The 17500-nt window shown below is 44.6% G+C and overlaps 2 protein-coding genes across 2 annotated transcripts in view; one reads left to right on the forward strand and one right to left on the reverse strand.

Moving 5' to 3' along the window:
* Positions 1–9848, forward strand: part of cpt1b (carnitine palmitoyltransferase 1B (muscle)) — a 19117-nt gene extending 9269 nt beyond the window's left edge. The window contains exons 13-19 of the mRNA XM_048256379.1: positions 124–240; positions 3374–3538; positions 4327–4461; positions 6355–6507; positions 7201–7314; positions 7408–7500; positions 7743–9848. Of these exons, the coding sequence (XP_048112336.1) occupies positions 124–240; positions 3374–3538; positions 4327–4461; positions 6355–6507; positions 7201–7314; positions 7408–7500; positions 7743–7934 (969 nt within the window). The 3' untranslated portion in view covers positions 7935–9848. The remainder of the gene's footprint in view (positions 1–123; positions 241–3373; positions 3539–4326; positions 4462–6354; positions 6508–7200; positions 7315–7407; positions 7501–7742) is intronic.
* Positions 9849–10835: 987 nt separating this feature from the next.
* Positions 10836–17500, reverse strand: part of pgghg (protein-glucosylgalactosylhydroxylysine glucosidase) — a 9858-nt gene continuing 3193 nt past the window's right edge. The window contains exons 6-13 of the mRNA XM_048256125.1: positions 15142–15273; positions 14844–14955; positions 14612–14670; positions 13524–13685; positions 13237–13332; positions 12966–13063; positions 11854–12071; positions 10836–11740 (exon numbers count right to left, since the gene is read on the reverse strand). Of these exons, the coding sequence (XP_048112082.1) occupies positions 11664–11740; positions 11854–12071; positions 12966–13063; positions 13237–13332; positions 13524–13685; positions 14612–14670; positions 14844–14955; positions 15142–15273 (954 nt within the window). The 3' untranslated portion in view covers positions 10836–11663. The remainder of the gene's footprint in view (positions 11741–11853; positions 12072–12965; positions 13064–13236; positions 13333–13523; positions 13686–14611; positions 14671–14843; positions 14956–15141; positions 15274–17500) is intronic.

The raw sequence follows: 17500 nt of genomic DNA on the forward strand, positions 1-17500 counted from the left end.
TGAAACAACTTTACTCTGTGTGTGTGTGTGTGTGTGTGTGTGTGTGTGTGTGTGTGTGTGCATGTGTGCATGCCTGTGTGTGTGTGTGTGTGTGTGTGTTAACAGTTTTGTCTTTCTCTGCAGTACGTGTTGGCCACTGACTGCTTCCAGCTGGGCTACACAGAGGAGGGCCACTGCAAGGGGGACGTCAGTAAGGGTCTGGCCCCGCCCACCAAACTCCAGTGGGACATTCCAGTGGCAGTAAGTGCATGGCAACTCATTCACACTCATTACATTCTCTTACGCACTCATTACATTCTCATACACACTCATTACATTCTAGCTGCTAATTAGAATAAGTAACAGCACCGTGTTGCATTCAGAGAACTCATAATTATAATGTACTGAGTACAGGCTGATTTTTTCCTCCACCACTAGGTCTACACGAACATTGTTGACAGTGTAGGTCCCGCCCCTTCCTTGATTTTAATTGGCTAGCTAGAGAGAAGTGACATTGACAAACCAATCAGGAACTGAGAAATCAAACTCCTTCCGTTTCATGAAAACTCTCTCACACACACCACTATACTCTCTCACATACACCACTATACTCTCTCACATATACTACTATACTCTTTCTCATACACCACTATACTCTCTCACATTCACTACTATACTCTCTTGCATTCACTACTATACCTTCTCGCATACACTACTAAACTCTCTCACATACACTATTATACTCTCTCGCATACACTACTAAACTCTCTCGCATACACTACTATACTCTCTTGCATACACTAGTATACTCTCTCGCATACACTACTATACTCTCTCTCACATACACTACTATACTCTCTCACATACACTACCAAACTCTCTCACATACACTACTATACTCTCTCACATACACTACTATAGTCCCTCACATTTACAACTATACTCTCTCACATACACTACTATAGTCTCTCACATACACTACTATAGTCTCTCACATACACTACTATATTCTCTCACATGTACTACTAAACTCTCTCACATACACTACTATACTCTCTCACATACACTACTATACTCTTTACTCTCTCACATACACTACTATACTCTCTCACATTCACTACTATACTCCTTCACATACACTACTATACTCTCTCACATACACGACTATACCCTCTCATACATACATGTAAAATGACTATAATAGTGAGTGTGTATGAGTATAGTGGTGTATGTGCAAGATTATGATAGTGTGTGTAAGACCAAGTATGACGTAAGGCCTAGACGGCCCCTCATAACATTCTCATACACACTCATTACATTCTCATACGCACTCATTACATTCTCATACACACTCACTCTCATACACACCCATTTAGAGGCTGGAATGTGGTTCCTGGCCTCAGTGAGTGAATGTGTACAACTGACATTTGTTTATTTACATATTTACCATGTAGTCCAGTCATTTTAAGCCAAAATATGGGTCAACGTTGAACAAATTGCAACAGAAGAAAACTTAACTGATTTTGTATCCTCAATATGTCCTGAGTAAGGGAAAAAAAGCCCCGAAGAATCCCAATAGGGGAAAGTTTAGAAAAAGACCTAAATATACCCTATTCATAAGCCTACAGTATTTTTTCTCCATAAAATGGGGAAAAAAATTAACCTTCACATATCACCATGAAAACTACTGAGTCGATTACTTACATTAATACAAACAAAAAATGTATTATACGTTTTTTGATTGTTTTTAAATTGTTTGTTTACATGGGCAAACAGGGCATAATGTAATTATGTATAGCTAATGTATGGTGACCCAAAACTAATTGCAACATTTGACAAACAAATTGTCCAAGGCATGGAGGAAGATAATACATGTCTTAACTGGTATTATATCTCCTCTAGAGGGTACATGCTTTCAGAAAATATATAGTTTAGGGTGTTTAATTTGTTTTCCTTAATAGTGCAGGCCAAAATGTTTCAGCTGTTCACTTGATTCACCTATACAGAATAGAGGAGTATGTGTTATGCATGGTATGGAGGAAGATGGGACATAAGTTGATTAATGCTATATTTCATGTGCAGTGCATATGCTTTTAGAATATGTATAGTTTTGACTGTTCTATGACTTTGGTAAAACCATGACCCATGCATAGGCATGCATTGTTAATTATTAATCTTAAACTATATTTATTAGTATAGCATGTACCTTTTTGCCAGATGTCACAACAATAGAGTCACTTTTATGGAGGCTAACTGCAGTTATCTCATCTGCACCCTTCTGTCGAATTTGGACATTATCATGTCCATCTTCAACTTTGCCTTCACAATTTTCCTGCATTCACTAACATAAACATACTGTGCTGTCTGATTATTGTTTTAGACAAAATTGTGCAAAGTAAAGGGGCATCATACAGGCCCCTCTGATTGGACAGTCAACCGCTGGGCAAGAGGTCAATTACTATAAGTCTTGGAAAATAATGGACTGATACTTTAGTGTGATATACTGTATGTTTCAGTGACCTCTAAATCAGATTAAACACCAAAACCACTTTCCTAGGCTGAATAATGCTTAACTATGTGTTTGTACAGATTGAACATTGTGGAACACTTACATGCAAAAACACACTGGCTCTATTTAAAGTCAACAACCATTTCCATTGATTCAAAGGGCCAACATTTAAAAATAGACTCCAATTTTGCAACAAACCAGTCTGAAATAAGCCAAAGAAATTCACTCTTTGAAAATAAAAGAATGTTCCTCAACAATGCAAGATTCTAAAATTCCATGTTAAGTTAAATGGGGTCAGATATTCTTTAGAATGTGTATTCTACAACATTCTAATTACAGTTTTGTCAGTATTTGCTGAAGAATAATGCATAAAACAACCCTCATTTTAACATATTTCCACTAACTGGATTTTCATGGTCTTTTACTATGGTGTCTAGATCACCAATTGAAATAAAAACGTGAAAATAAATTCTGTTGCAATTAGTTTTGGGTCAGACCTTTGCCTGGACTATTAGCTTTGTTGTGGTATTTATACAAATTAGCTATACGTAATTACATTATGCCCTGTTTGCCCATGTTAACAAACATTTTCAAAAAACGTTTTGTTTGTCTTGATGTAAGTAATCAACTCAGTAGTTTTCATGGTGATATGTGAAGGTTAATTTTTTCCCCTATTTGCGTGAGAAAAATACTGAATAGGCGCATGAATAGGGTATATTTAGGTCTTTTTCTAAACTTTCCCCTATTGGGATTCTTCGGGGCTTTTTTTCCCTTACTCAGGACATATTGAGGATACAAAATCAGTTAAGTTTGCTTCTGTTGCAATTTGTTCAACCTTTTTTCATAAAATGACTGGACTAATGTTCCCGGTCTCTATTCATCTAGTGTCAGGAGATCATTGAGGGCTCATACCTCCTGGCGAAGGAGATCGCTGATGACGTGGACTTCCATGGCTACGTGTTTGATGAGTTTGGCAAAGGCCTGATCAAGACGTGCAGGACCAGTCCTGATGCCTTTATCCAGATGGCTCTGCAACTAGCGCACTACAGGGTATATCCATCACATTAGCACCCTACTATGTATGCACTGCTGCTTGCACACTACAGAGTAAGGACATCGCATTAGTACTCTACAGAGTGTGCACTTTTGCTAGCGCACTACAGATTAAGGGCATTACATTAGTACCCTACAGATTAAGGGCATCACATTAGTACCCTACAGAGTAAGGACATCACATTAGTACCCTACAGAGTAAGGACATCACATTAGTACCCTACAGTGTGTTCTCTGCAGCTAGTACCCTACAGAGTAAGGACATCACATTAGTACCCTACAGAGTGTGCACTGCAGTTAGCGCACTACAGATTAAGGACATCACATTAGTACCCTACAGAGTAAGGACATCACATTAGTACCCTACAGAGTAAGGACATCACATTAGTACCCTACAGGGTAAACATATCACAGTAGGACCCTACTGAGAGTGCAGTACTCGCAGTACATACTTGCAGTACATACTCCATTGTCCTCACATAATCACATCAATCTGGTACACATCCATGCTCTGTATTATTCAGGGTAATCGCTTCCGGTTTCTCCTTTAGTTAACTATGTTATTTTAGTGTTATTATTAGTCTATTACACTGTTGATCTTGCAAAGAAAATAAGTAAGATGTTTCATTTGCTTAAGTCTTTAGTAGTTCAGTGCCATACTCTGTGTGAGTGTACAGTTGTGGATCTATCACACATTGAAGTAAGCTTTTGGAGCGTGATCATCGTGTGTGTGTGTGTGTGTGTGTGTGTGTGTGTGTGTGTGTGTGCGCGCGTGCGTGATGTAGGATAAGGGCGAATTCTGTCTGACCTACGAGTCGTCCATGACACGGATGTTCCGTGAGGGTAGGACAGAAACGGTTCGCTCCTGCACCTCTGAGTCCACAGCCTTTGTCAAAGCCATGGAGAACCTCAAGGAAAAGGTACACACACACACACACACACTCACAGCCTTTGTCAAAGCCATTGAGAACTCCAAAGAAAAAGGTAATGCACAACACGAACCCAAACATCACTCTTATCATCACACACACACACACACACTCAGGGTCTGACCAAAACAGAGGCCACCTGCCAGTTAGCTGCCTCACTGCCTTTAACTGTCTAACGAGTCACTTGCTGTAGCAGGCATCAAGGTGGCAGCTATGAACTTGGTTTCGGACGGCCTAGCAAGATAGCAACACCAAATGCCATCTTCTGTTGACTTATTGTTGAGAGACTATTGACAGGCTGAACACAGACAGCACACACACAACACACACACACAGGAGACATGCACGAGTTATGAGTTATGAACTGCAGAGCCATGAGGAGCCACCAGATGGCCACCCATTCTGTTCTAAAGTCACATGAGAGACATGAACACAAACAAACCCGCGCAGCACGGGCAGCTCCAATTAAGTGGACTGGGATGAAGACACACACACACACATGCAGCTCCAGTTATGGGGACTGGGATGAAGACTTTGACAGCATCTGTCTGATTTCATCATGTTTGTTTTGGGCGCCTGGGACATGCTGTATTTGTTACGGTTATGGTTATGGATTTGGCAGACGCCTTTGTCCAAAGCGACACACAAATGCAAAACAACATAATATTTAAAATTGAACAGGGAACAGATTAGAATGTTGGTCAAACTATAATAAGGAGAATAGTAATAATAAACAACAATATTAATTCAATCAATAGCCTAATAAAATAAGCAATGAAAATGAGGGGAAAGGCAATAATAAAACAATAATGTCCATTCAATCAATAATATAAAAACAATGACATGGTAAGACTACATTAAGGAGATAATAATAAACAATAATGTTAAATTAATCAACAGCCTAATGAAAATAAAACAATATTATACAAACCATAACACATAAGAAGCGCTTAAACAACTAAGTGCATGTTGAACAGGAATGTCTTTAGACCCCTCTTAAACAACCCAAAACTACCACAGGAACGGAGAGCACTGAGTCTTGAATTAGACCTAGATTTTATGACTGGTCGACGTAACAGATGCTTATCAGAAGACCGCAGTGGGAGCCAATGGAGAGTAACTAGGAGAGGAGTTCCATGTGTCCTCTTTGGCTGATTGAAGACCAGGCATGCTCCAGCATTCTGAATCAGCTGTAATGATCTTATTACACAAGCGGGTAAGCCAGCTAATAGTGAATTACAATAGTCCAGTTTAGAGATGACCATAGTCTGAACAAGAAGTTGTGTGGAATCTTGTGTCAGATAAGGTCTAATCTTCCTAATGTTGTAAAGCATAAACCGACATGATTTTGCAATAGAAGCTACATGCTCAGAGAAGTTAAGTCGGTCATCAATTACAACGGCCAAGTTACGTGCCGATCTAGTTGGGGTCAGTGAAGTTGAGTCAAGCTGGATGTTAATCTGTTGGAGAATAGCTGTTTAGGGTCGTCCTCACATAAAGGTTCTGCTGGTGGTCATGACATCAGCCTGCCTCTGTGTGTGTGTGTGTGTGTGTGTGTGTCTGTATGTGTGTGTCTGAGAGAGAGAGAGAGAGAGAAAGAGAGAGAGAGAGCATGTGAGTATGTATGTTTATCTGTGCGTGAGTAACATACATCATGTATATGAGTGTGTGTGTGTGTTCTTAACTGTTGTTTTGATATGTGTGTTGTTAAATGTTGATTGGGTATATGTGTGTGTGTGTGTTCTTAATTGTTGTTTTGGTATGTGTGTGTTATGAATTGTTGTTTTGGTATGTGTGTGTGTTCTTAATTGTTGTTTTGGTATGTGTCTGTGTGTGTGTGTGTGTTCTTAACTGTTGTTTTGGTATGTGTGTGTGTCTGTGTAGAAGGAGGAGCGTTTGGCTCTGTTCCGGAAAGCGTCGGAAAAGCACCAGCACATGTACCGGTTGGCAATGACCGGTGGGGGCATCGACCGGCACCTCTTCTGCCTCTACATCGTCTCTAAGCTGCTGGGCATCGACTCACCTTTCCTCAAGCAGGTAGGACACACATGCACATACACACATACTGTACATGTACACACACATAAACACACACACACACACACACACACACAAACACAAACACAAACACACGCACACACACACACACACACACACACACACACACACACATACACACACCCACACAAACACACACACACACACCATGCACACACACACCTTTGAACAGACTTGGAACTAGATGCCCTAGTTGGAAGTTATGACAGCACCAGGCCATGAATAGTTGTGTTCCACTGTAGCACATGTCACAGAGGAAGCTGTGATGCCAGAAAAAGCTCTCCACTGCTGCCATAAAATATCTCCCAGTCACTTAGTCATAAGTCAGCAAGCCTTCTTACAAAGGTCGAAAGCTCTCTGTCTCAAGTCCTAGTATCTCCATGGGTCTGAAGCCCCCCCACCCATTACGTAACTCCCCAGATCCAAGGCCACGTCTGGTATTAGGCTGTTTTAAAATAATGCAAATAAAAACAACAAAAGCACGCTTCATTAACCACACACACACACACACACACTCCCAGCTATTTCCTTGAAGGATGTGTGTTGAGGTCTCTTGAATTCCACAAAACTATCTGAGTTCACATGCCTGAACACACCTCATACCTCCACTGGTGCTTTGTTTTCTTCTCTCGCTCACACACACACATACACACCCTCCGTGTGTCTCTGTAGGTGCTGTCGGAGCCCTGGCGCCTCTCCACCAGCCAGACCCCCCAGCAGCAGATCAACCTGGTGGACCTGCAGAAGCACCCCAAATACGTGGGCCTGGGAGGGGGCTTCGGCCCAGTGAGTCACACCACTGCACACACACACAAACACACACAGTTTGTTTTCACAGATACACACACACAGATTGAAAACACATTATTGTTTTTCCAGGTAGCGGATGATGGTTATGGTGTATCTTATATTATCATTGGGGAAAATCTCATCACATTCCACATCTCCAGCAAATTCTCCAGCCCAGAGACGGTGAGAAGACACACACACACACTCTTTCTCACATACACTCTCTCTCTCACACACACACACTCCCTCTCTCACACACAGACATACACATTCACTCTTTCTCACATACACACACACACTCACATATACACACACTCACACATACTCTCACTGACCTCACGCACACTCTCTCTCGCTCTCTCTCTCACACACACACACATATACACACACAGACTGAGTAGTAGTGTCGTTCTCTGTCCCTGTAGGACTCCTACCGGTTTGGCCAGAACATCCGCCAGGCCATGCTGGACATCCGAGCGCTCTTTGAACAGAAGAACGACAAGAAGAAGGAGAAGGAGGAAAAAAAATCACCTGTAGCCTTGACCACTGCACATCTCACGAGACACACCCCACGAGACACACTTCACGAGACACACCCCACGAGACACACCCCATGACACACACCTCACGAGACACACCCCATGAGACACACTTCACGAGACACACCTCACGAGACATACCCCAGGAGACACACTCCACGAGACACACCTCACGAGACATACCCCATGAGACACAGCTCACGAAACACACCCCACGAAACACACCCCATGACACACACCTCACGAGACACACCTCATGAGACACACCCCACGAGACACACTTCACGAGACATACCCCATGAGACACACTTCACGAGACACACCTCATGAGACATACCCCATTAGACACACTTCACGAGACACACCTCACGAAACACCCCATGACACACACCTCACGAGACACACCTCATGAGACACACCCCACGAGACACACTTCACGAGACATACCCCATGAGACACACTTCACGAGACACACCTCATGAGACATACCCCATGAGACACACTTCACGAGACACACCTCACGAGACACACCTCACGAAACACACCCCATGACACACCCCATGACACACACCTCACGAGACACACCTCATGAGACACACCCCACGAGACACACTTCACGAGACATACCCCATGAGACACACTTCACGAGACACACCTCACAAAACACACCCCATGACACACACCTCACGAGACACACCTCATGAGACACACCCCACGAGACACACTTCACGAGACATACCCCATGAGACACACTTCACGAGACACACCTCATGAGACATACCCCATTAGACACACTTCACGAAACACACCTCATGAGGCATACCACAGCTGCTTCAATTTCAAATGAGCTTCAAGTCTCTAAGGATGGATTTACATAGATAGTGACTACACCATATGTACAGGCACAATAGCGAGGCACTGACTGAGAATGAAGACTAAAATCTAAAATATAAGCCATTGAGCCTTCATAGCACTTTGTCCATAAGATTTGCGATGACAAGAGTGTTGACTTTAGTTGCACATCAGGCCGAAGGGCGAGTCCAGAGTTGGAGAGGCGTGTACAGAGTTGGAGTCAGCTGCTTTTTGAGATGCTATTTTTATGGAAATAGTGCCTCTCAGAGTAGCGCTCTAAGCAGCACAGCATAGAGCATCTCTGCTGCACAGCGTAGAGCATCTAGGCTGCACAGCGTAGAGCATCTCTGCTGCACGGAGTATAGCATCTCGGCTGCACGGAGTATAGCATCTCGGCTGCACGGAGTAGAGCATCTCAGCTGCACAGAGTAGAGCTCTCAGCTGCACAGTGTAGAGATTTAAGATGTAACTAGCATCACAAGCTCTACCTCACCCAGTAATATTCATTAAGATTCCAAGAGACCCTCTAGTCAGCTGCTTTTGGAGATTAAGATGTAACTAGTGCCGCACAGACTAGAGCTCTCTCATGAGGAAGATAGCCACTTTACTCTCACACCCAGCAATACTCATTAAGAGGCCATGTAAGAGACCTTATAGCCATTATCTGTGGCCCACAGCAGTGAAGACTTTGTAGCACACTACACTGACTGTGGGCCACCTAAGTGCATACTTTGTAGTACACTACACTGACTGTGGACCACCTAAGTGCATACTTTGTAGTACACTACACTGACTGTGGGCCACCTAAGTGCATACTTTGTAGCATACTTTGCACCCTTCAGTCTAGAAATAAAATGATAAGAAAATGTAGAGAAGTAGACTACTTACTAGTAACAAGGTAGCGCACTAAGCATTGGGTTGATGGCTGACGTATTAAAGCTTTAATGTGTGATGAGATGCGTAATATTGATATGTGGCCCCTGACACAAGTGTGTGTGTGTGTGTGTGTGTGTAAGGGATACATGTGGCACAAGTGTATGTATATGTACAGTTGTAAATACTCTTGAGCTTTGGGCTATGTACAGCGGAGATTCATTATGTATGGGTTATCTGTATTAGATAAAGAAAGATGTTTGTGGATGTGTTGTTCTCTATGCTCTATGTTCTGTTTTGAGTTTTGAGTCATTATTTCCACTTGTATAATGAATACTAGAAACACAAGACAGATCTGTGCAAACCATAGATGATATCACATATCAAAACACACACGTGACATATATTCACATCAAAACCCATGTCACACATAAAAAAACACACATGCCACATAAAAAAACACACATGCCACATCAAAACACACACACATCACAACACATGTCCCACACACATACACACATCAAAACACATACACACACACACATGCAGTGTCTGGTTTGTTGTGTTTATTGGGCCTGGTTACAGAGTGCCTCATGGTACCGGGGAGCTAGTCATGTAAAGGCACCAGTGGAGATCAGGCCTGATCATATCCAGTGAGATGATGCGTACCAAATGATTACAGACACCAACACCGCACTGACCTGTGGGGTATACTACGAATCTCGATTAGTGGGTTAGCGAGGTATGTTGCACTCAAAGCCAGGGTATGCTGTGACATGAAAGTGAATCTGTTTTAGCGTCGCTATATGACCATGGTATCTTATGCTCGCAACTAAAGCTGGTCGGGAGGAGGTTATGTGCTAAGTTATAGCTCAAATCGTGTAATCTACCGCCCACTGACCAATCGGTTGTCTTGAAAAACGAAGTTCTCTCACGTGTGGGATTCTGTCATATATCTTACAGGTGGAGCTCTGCTTCTACAAACATTTTGGATCTCGAATGCGCTTTAATAGTGTTGTGCGTGCAAATATGCCACTATGGACGTGCATACCATACATCTGACAATCGATTATTTGATGTAGGCTTGACACTAAAAACGACCGCAGTGTAGATTACACTATCGCTCATAAATGCGGAAGTAATTGTTTTTTAATATAGTCTTAAGTGCATCTCCACGTTTCACGATTGGCCAACGTCATCCCAACACCGAGAACACGCACAGATCTGAGCTGAAAGCCTAGTTTGACAAATATATCACATAACTGCTATCGTATCACTTAACATATACCCGAGTCAAGGCTTTGTGAAGCCTTGATATGTCTACATAGCCTAGATATGTCTGACGTGCTTCGTAGTATACCCCACTGATCATGTCCAGTGAGATGATGAGTACCAAACGATTACAGACACCCACACAAACTGACCATTGACATCTATTAACATATCAACGATTACAGACACCCATAGACTGACCATTAACATATTAACGATTACAGACACCCATAGACTGACCATTAACATATTAACAATTACAGACACTCACAGACTGACATTAACATATCACATCCAGTGGTGCTCTGGCCTGATGAGTGTGAAACGATTACAGGTACCCACATAGACAGACATTATAAAGAGTACAACATGATTACAGACGCCCAAACAGTTCAGAATGACCATTAGCAAATCATCACCGCATCTTGTGTGGACTCATTGGCTATTTAATTTATTATTTAATTAATGATATGCACTGAGAATGTTTTTCCTCTTTACATTTTAATGTATCACATCCCTGGTGTGTGTGTGTGTGCGCGCGCGCACACGCATGTCTGTGTGTGTGCGTGATTCCCTGGTTTTAAACAGCATAGATTCAGACAGTGCTTCCTGAATAAGTGCAAGTGTGTGTGTGTGTATGCATGTTAGCCTGGAAGCTAAAGTGCTCACATTCTAAGGCCAAGGTGTTTCTGTGGTAAATCTGACTAAATCATCTTGTAGGTATAAACTGAAGACTGAAGATTGGGTGAGGTGAGGTGACACAGCCGGTGGGTCCTGGGTCCCTCTGATGAGTGACTGACATCGGCATAGTTAAATAGGCCAACAGGATTGTCCTGAATCCTGCCTCCTCAGTTCTCCCGCCTCTCGAGGGAAGGTCACTGTTTGGCCTGAGAAAGTGTTCATCAAATAATTAGAAACTTAGTCGACTAGTTGGTGAAACCCCTAGCGTGTGTGTGTAGTGTGTGAGTGTGTGTGTGTGTGTGTGTGTGAGTGTGTGTACCTGGTGTGAGGGGAATCCTAGTCCCTGAGGCTTTGAGCACCACCTCCAGGGCGCAGGCCTTCCCAGCATGCTCTGGTTTTTCCCACAGCTTCACGCTCACTTCCTCCCCCTTCACCAGCCAGTTGAGCTTGTTGCCTAGGTAACTGACCCCGGTCACGCTCAGCTCTGCAACGGCCCCAGTCAGGACAGGAGAGAAGGACAGGCAGTCCTTCTGGACCCTACAGGATGCCCCACATGCCACTCATTCAATCCAACCAATCAGGTGAAATTATACAATGCCTAGTTCTGCCCACTGAATCTAATTGGCTGAAAAGCATTCTAATTGAAGTTATTTGTTATAACAGCACAGTTTTGTAATGTTATCTAGATCAGACTCATTCCACTGAGTGCCTACAGCAGCTGAGATCCTGAACGTTATTACCTTGCAGCAGGGTTGTAGTACTCAAGTCCAGTCTTGACTTGGCCTCAACTAGTCCTGGTCTTGACTTGGTCTCAACTATTCCTGGTCTTGACTTGGTCTTAACTATTCCTGGTCTTACTGTAGACTTGAACGATTTTGACTCAGTCTTGACTTGGTCTCAACTAGTCCCGGTCTTGGACTTGATCGATTCTGACTCAGTCTTAACTTGGTCTCAACTAGTCCTGGTCTTGGACTTGAGCGATTTTGACTTGGTCTTGACTAGGTCTCAATTAGGCCTTGTCTTGGACTTGAACAATTTTGACTTGGTCTTGACTTGGTCTCAACTACTCCTGGTCTTGGACTTGAACGATTTTGACTTGGTCTTGACTTGGTCTCAACTAGTCCTGGTCTTGGACTTGAACGATTTTGACTTGGTCTTGACTTGGTCTCAACTACTCCTGGTCTTGATTTGCTCAACTAGTTCTGGTCTTGGACTTGTCTTGGACTTGGCAATCGTGGTCTTGACCACAGCTCATCTGTTTCATAGTAAAATGCACTTCAGTTACATTTGCATGAACAAACTGTCGGCATGCATACAGCAACATGGGGTTACATCATATTAATAATATATGTCTGAGGATGTGTATATCTGACTCTGCCAGTGTGTATGTGTACGCATGCAGGAGTATGTGTGTGTGTGTGTGTGTGTGACCTGAAGCCGGTGTAGCCGAACAGCACGGCCTGCAGGAAGCCTCCCATCCCTGTGAGAAAGTTCACAGCCCCTGATCCATCAGACGACTCACTCCACACCTGAACAGAGAGAGAGAGAGAGAGAGAGAGACACACAGAGAGAGAGAGAGACAGAGGAAGAGAGAGAGACAGACTAATATTGTGTGTGTTTTATATGGATAGTGCGTGTGTGCTTGTGTGTGTTTTGTATGAAATGTGTGCATGTGTGTGAGTGTGTGCGTGTGTGTGTGTACCTGAAAAGGTCCCTGGATGTTTTTGTAGCATTTCTCCAGGAGCTTCTGTGCTCTCTCTGTCTCTCCTAACTCCATCCATGCAACCGCAAACATGCCCTACACACACACACACACACACGCACACACACACACACACACACAGGGTCACATAAATACACACAGAGAGACATACACACAAATGTAAATATAAATGGACACACACACAGCATGTTGCTGCAAAGAGAAGCATATGTATCCTCATACTGTAATATCACTAGTGCACACACACACACACACACAAAGCTCACCCAGGTCATAGCAGGGCCGCGTGGATCAGTGACGGGTTCGTACGCTTCCAGATCATTCCGTCTGACCTGGGAACTCATGGGAAGACCCAGTGGGTATCCTAGCAACACCACGTCTGCCTGCTTCACCACACCACCTGTCGTAGAGGTCAGCGATAGGTCAACAAAAGGTCACCACCCTTGACCAGTGTCTGACCTGGTGACCACGGCTCAGTACTCAGTACATTATAATTATGAGTTCCCTGAATGCAGCACGGTGCTGGGTTACTTATTCTATTAGGGGCAGTTGGATGTAAGTGTTACCTTGAAGCCACTGAACTCTGGGTAATATTGTAGCTCTGGTTCAAATGAGTGAATGAGTGAGTGAGACATAGATAGATACTTTATTGTCATTCCTCACAAATGGGGATAATGAGGGAGGAATAAGAACCCACTGTGCCAACAAACTACTGTAGTCATTATACAAATACATAAACAAAAAGACAAAACTCTTCCCCTCATGAGCCCCATCCTCTAAAACATCACAGTGGCTCAGAACAGCAAGTAAGGACAGTAAGTGCAGTGCACCATTTAGATGACCCCTGGCTGCTACGCGAGTATGTGTGTGTGTGTGTGTGTGTGTGTGTGTGTGTGTGTGTGTGTGCGGTGTGTGTTAGCCACCCCACGTAGCCCCTGGAACCTGGGTGATATTGTGATCCGGTCAAAGGATCTTGAGTCGGCTCCACACCCTCCCCGGGCCAATCTGAGGAGCCGGGTGCCAAGAGGAGGGAGGCCCCCACAGCTGTAAAAGAGCAGATCCTGGGGATGCGGGTGTGTGTGTGTCAAGACAGCATGTGTGTGTGTGAGTGTGTGTGTGTGTGCGCGCATGTGTGTGTGTGTGTGCATATGTGTGTGTGTGTGTGTGTGTGTGTGTGTGTGTATGTTCATGAGTGTGTGGTAAAGATTGACAATGGAGGAGATGACTGTTACTACAGCAGTAGCAGAAAGCCGACAGCATGAGCAGATAAGACACACTAACACACAATAATATATCATCATCATCAATACCACACACACTATCACAACACACACACACACCTGTTCTAGCTTACGTGTTTTGTGAAGACAGAGTCATCCACATTGTAGTAATACTCGTCTGGAGGCATTACACCTGGAAACACACACAACACACACCCATATCATCTCACATCGCCATGGCAAAGCCTGAATGATTTTTGGATATAACAGTCTCATGGTGATCTAGTAATTGATAGAATCGGTGATCATGAGAATTGGCATTGAATGCTGAGGCGCTGCAGTGGATGTCACTGGATGTCACTCTACCTTTGATGTGATATGATTGGTCCTCAGAGCTCCAGGTTACCCGGGAAACCCAATAGTCAGCCACGCCCCACACCACCTCACTGCCACGCCCCCCTTTGAACATGTCCAAGTCCTGCAGAGGCAGAGATCTCAGGGAGGGGAGACAGATCGCTGGACTGTGTGTGTGTGTGTGTGTGTGTGTGTGTGTGTGTGTGTGTGTGTGTGTGTGTGTGTGTGTGTGTGTGTGTGTGAGAGAGCATGGCAGTGAGTGTGTGTCTTGTGTAGGTATGAGTTCCAGTGCGTGTGTGTATGTGTGTACCTGTGTGAGGTAATAGTAATGCTGGAAGGCCTGGATGACATCTCCGTTGATGTGAATCTCCTGCTCCCCGTAAATGTCCTCTGGACACACCTCTCTACCGGACGTTGCACTCTCCCAAGGGAACTTCACACCCTGCACACACACACACACACACACGACTCATACACAACACCCTAAAAACCTTGCTTTTGTAATATAAAATAAATATGCATGAGAAGGTGAAGATGAAGGAGGAGGTAAAGGAGAAGGAGGAGAAGATGAAGGAGGAGAAGAAGAGGAGGAGAAGAATGTGAAGGAGAAGGAGAAGGAGGAGAAGGAGGAGGAGAAGGAGGAGGAGAAGAAGAGGAGGAGGAGAAGGAGGAGGAGAAGGAGGAGAATGAGTAGATGAAGGAGGAGAAGAAGGAGGAGAAGAAGGAGAATGTGAAGGAGGAGGAGAAGGAGGAGGAGAAGGAGGAGAATGAGTAGATGAAGGAGGAGAAGAAGGAGGAGAAGAAGGAGAATGTGAAGGAGGAGGAGGAGGAGAAGGAGGAGGAGAAGGAGGAGAAGAAAGAGAAGGAGGAGGAAAAGGATAAGGAGGAGGAGGAGGAGAAGGAGAAGGAGAAGGAGAAGGAGAAGGAGGAGAGGAGGAGGAGGAGGAGAAGGAGGAGAAGGAGAAGGAGGAGAAGGAGGAGGAGGAGGAGGAGGAGGAGAAGAGAAGGAGGAGAAGGAGGAGAAGAAGGAGGAGAAGAGGAGGAGAAGGAGAAGGAGGAGGAGAAGGAGGAGAATGAGTAGATGAAGGAGGAGAAGAAGGAGGAGAAGAAGGAGGAGGAGAAGGAGGAGAATGAGTAGATGAAGGAGGAGAAGAGGAGGAGAAGGAGGAGGAGAAGAAGGAGAATGTGAAGGAGGAGGAGAAGGAGGAGGAGAAGGAGGAGGAGAAGGAGGAGAAGAAAGAGAAGGAGGAGGAAAAGGATAAGGAGGAGGAGGAGGAGAAGGAGGAGAAGGAGAAGGAGGAGGAGGAGAAGGAGGAGGAGAAGGAGAAGGAGGAGAATGAGAAGGAAAAGGAGAAGGAGGAAGGAGGAGAAGGAGGAGAAGAGGAGGAGAAGAGAAGGAGGAGAAGGAGGAGGAGGAGAAGGAGGAGGAGGAGAATGTGAAGGAGGAGGAGAAGGAGGAGAAGGAGGAAGAAGAAGGAGGAGAAGAAGGAGAATGTGAAGGAGAAGGAGAAGGAGGAGGAGGAGGAGGAGGAGGAGAAGAAGGAGGAGGAAGGAGGAGGAAGGAGGAATGAGTAGATGGAAGGAGGAGAAGAAGAGGAGGAGGAAGGAGAATGTGAAGGAGGAGGAGGAGGAGGAGGAAGGAGATGAGTAGATGAAGGAGGAGAAGAAGGAGGAGAAGAAGGAGAATGTGAAGGAGGAGGAGAAGGAGGAGGAGAGAAGGAGGAGAGGAGGAGGAGGAGAAAGAGAAGGAGGAGGAAGAAAGGATAAGGAGGAGGAGGAGGAGGAGGAGAAGGAGGAGAAGGAGAATGTGAAGGAGGAGGAGAAGAGGAGGAGGAGAAGGAGAAGGAGGAGGAGAATGAGAAGGAAAAGGAGAAGGAGAAGGAGAAGGAGGAGAAGGAGGAGGAGAAGAAGGAGGAGGAAAAGGAGAAGGAGGAGGAGAAGGAGGAGGAGGAGAATGTGAAGGAGAAGGAGAAGGAGGAGAATGAGTAGATGAAGGAGGAGAAGAAGGAGGAGAAGAAGGAGAATGTGAAGGAGGAGGAGAAGGAGGAGGAGAAGGAGGAGGAGAATGAGTAGATGAAGGAGGAGAAGAAGGAGAATGAGAAGGAGGAGGAGAAGGAGGAGGAGAAGGAGAAGGAGGAGGAGAGGAGGAGGAGGAGGAAGAGAAGGAGGAGGAAAAGGAGAAGGAGGAGGAGGAGAAGGAGGAGGAGAAGGAGGAGGAGAAGGAAAAAGGAGAAGGAGAAGGAGGAGGAGAAGGAGGAGGAGAAGGAGAAGGAGGAGGAGAATGAGAAGGAAAAGGAGAAGGAGAAGGAGAAGGAGAAGGAGGAGAGGAGGAGGAGAAAGAGAAGGAGGAGGAAAAGGAGAAGGAGGAGGAGAAGGAGGACGAGGAGAATGTGAAGGAGAAGGAGGAGGAGAAGGAGGAGAAGGAGAAGGAGGAGGAGAAGGAGAGGAACCTGAGGCCTCCATCTCTCACCAACAAAGAGCTTTGTTCCCAATCAAGGCCTTACCATTGGGCAAGCAATACAAACTTGTAATGGTCCAGTCATATTGACAATATGTTTGTCCTCCATCCTAAGAAGTGTGGGCAGACTAACAATGATACTTTTAAAGATAATAATGTCCACACATGGCTCCCATGAAAACATTGGAATTGGACAAAAATAATTGACAGG

This window comes from Alosa alosa, chromosome 11, assembly GCF_017589495.1.
Source record: "Alosa alosa isolate M-15738 ecotype Scorff River chromosome 11, AALO_Geno_1.1, whole genome shotgun sequence".
Lineage (NCBI taxonomy): Eukaryota > Metazoa > Chordata > Actinopteri > Clupeiformes > Clupeidae > Alosa > Alosa alosa.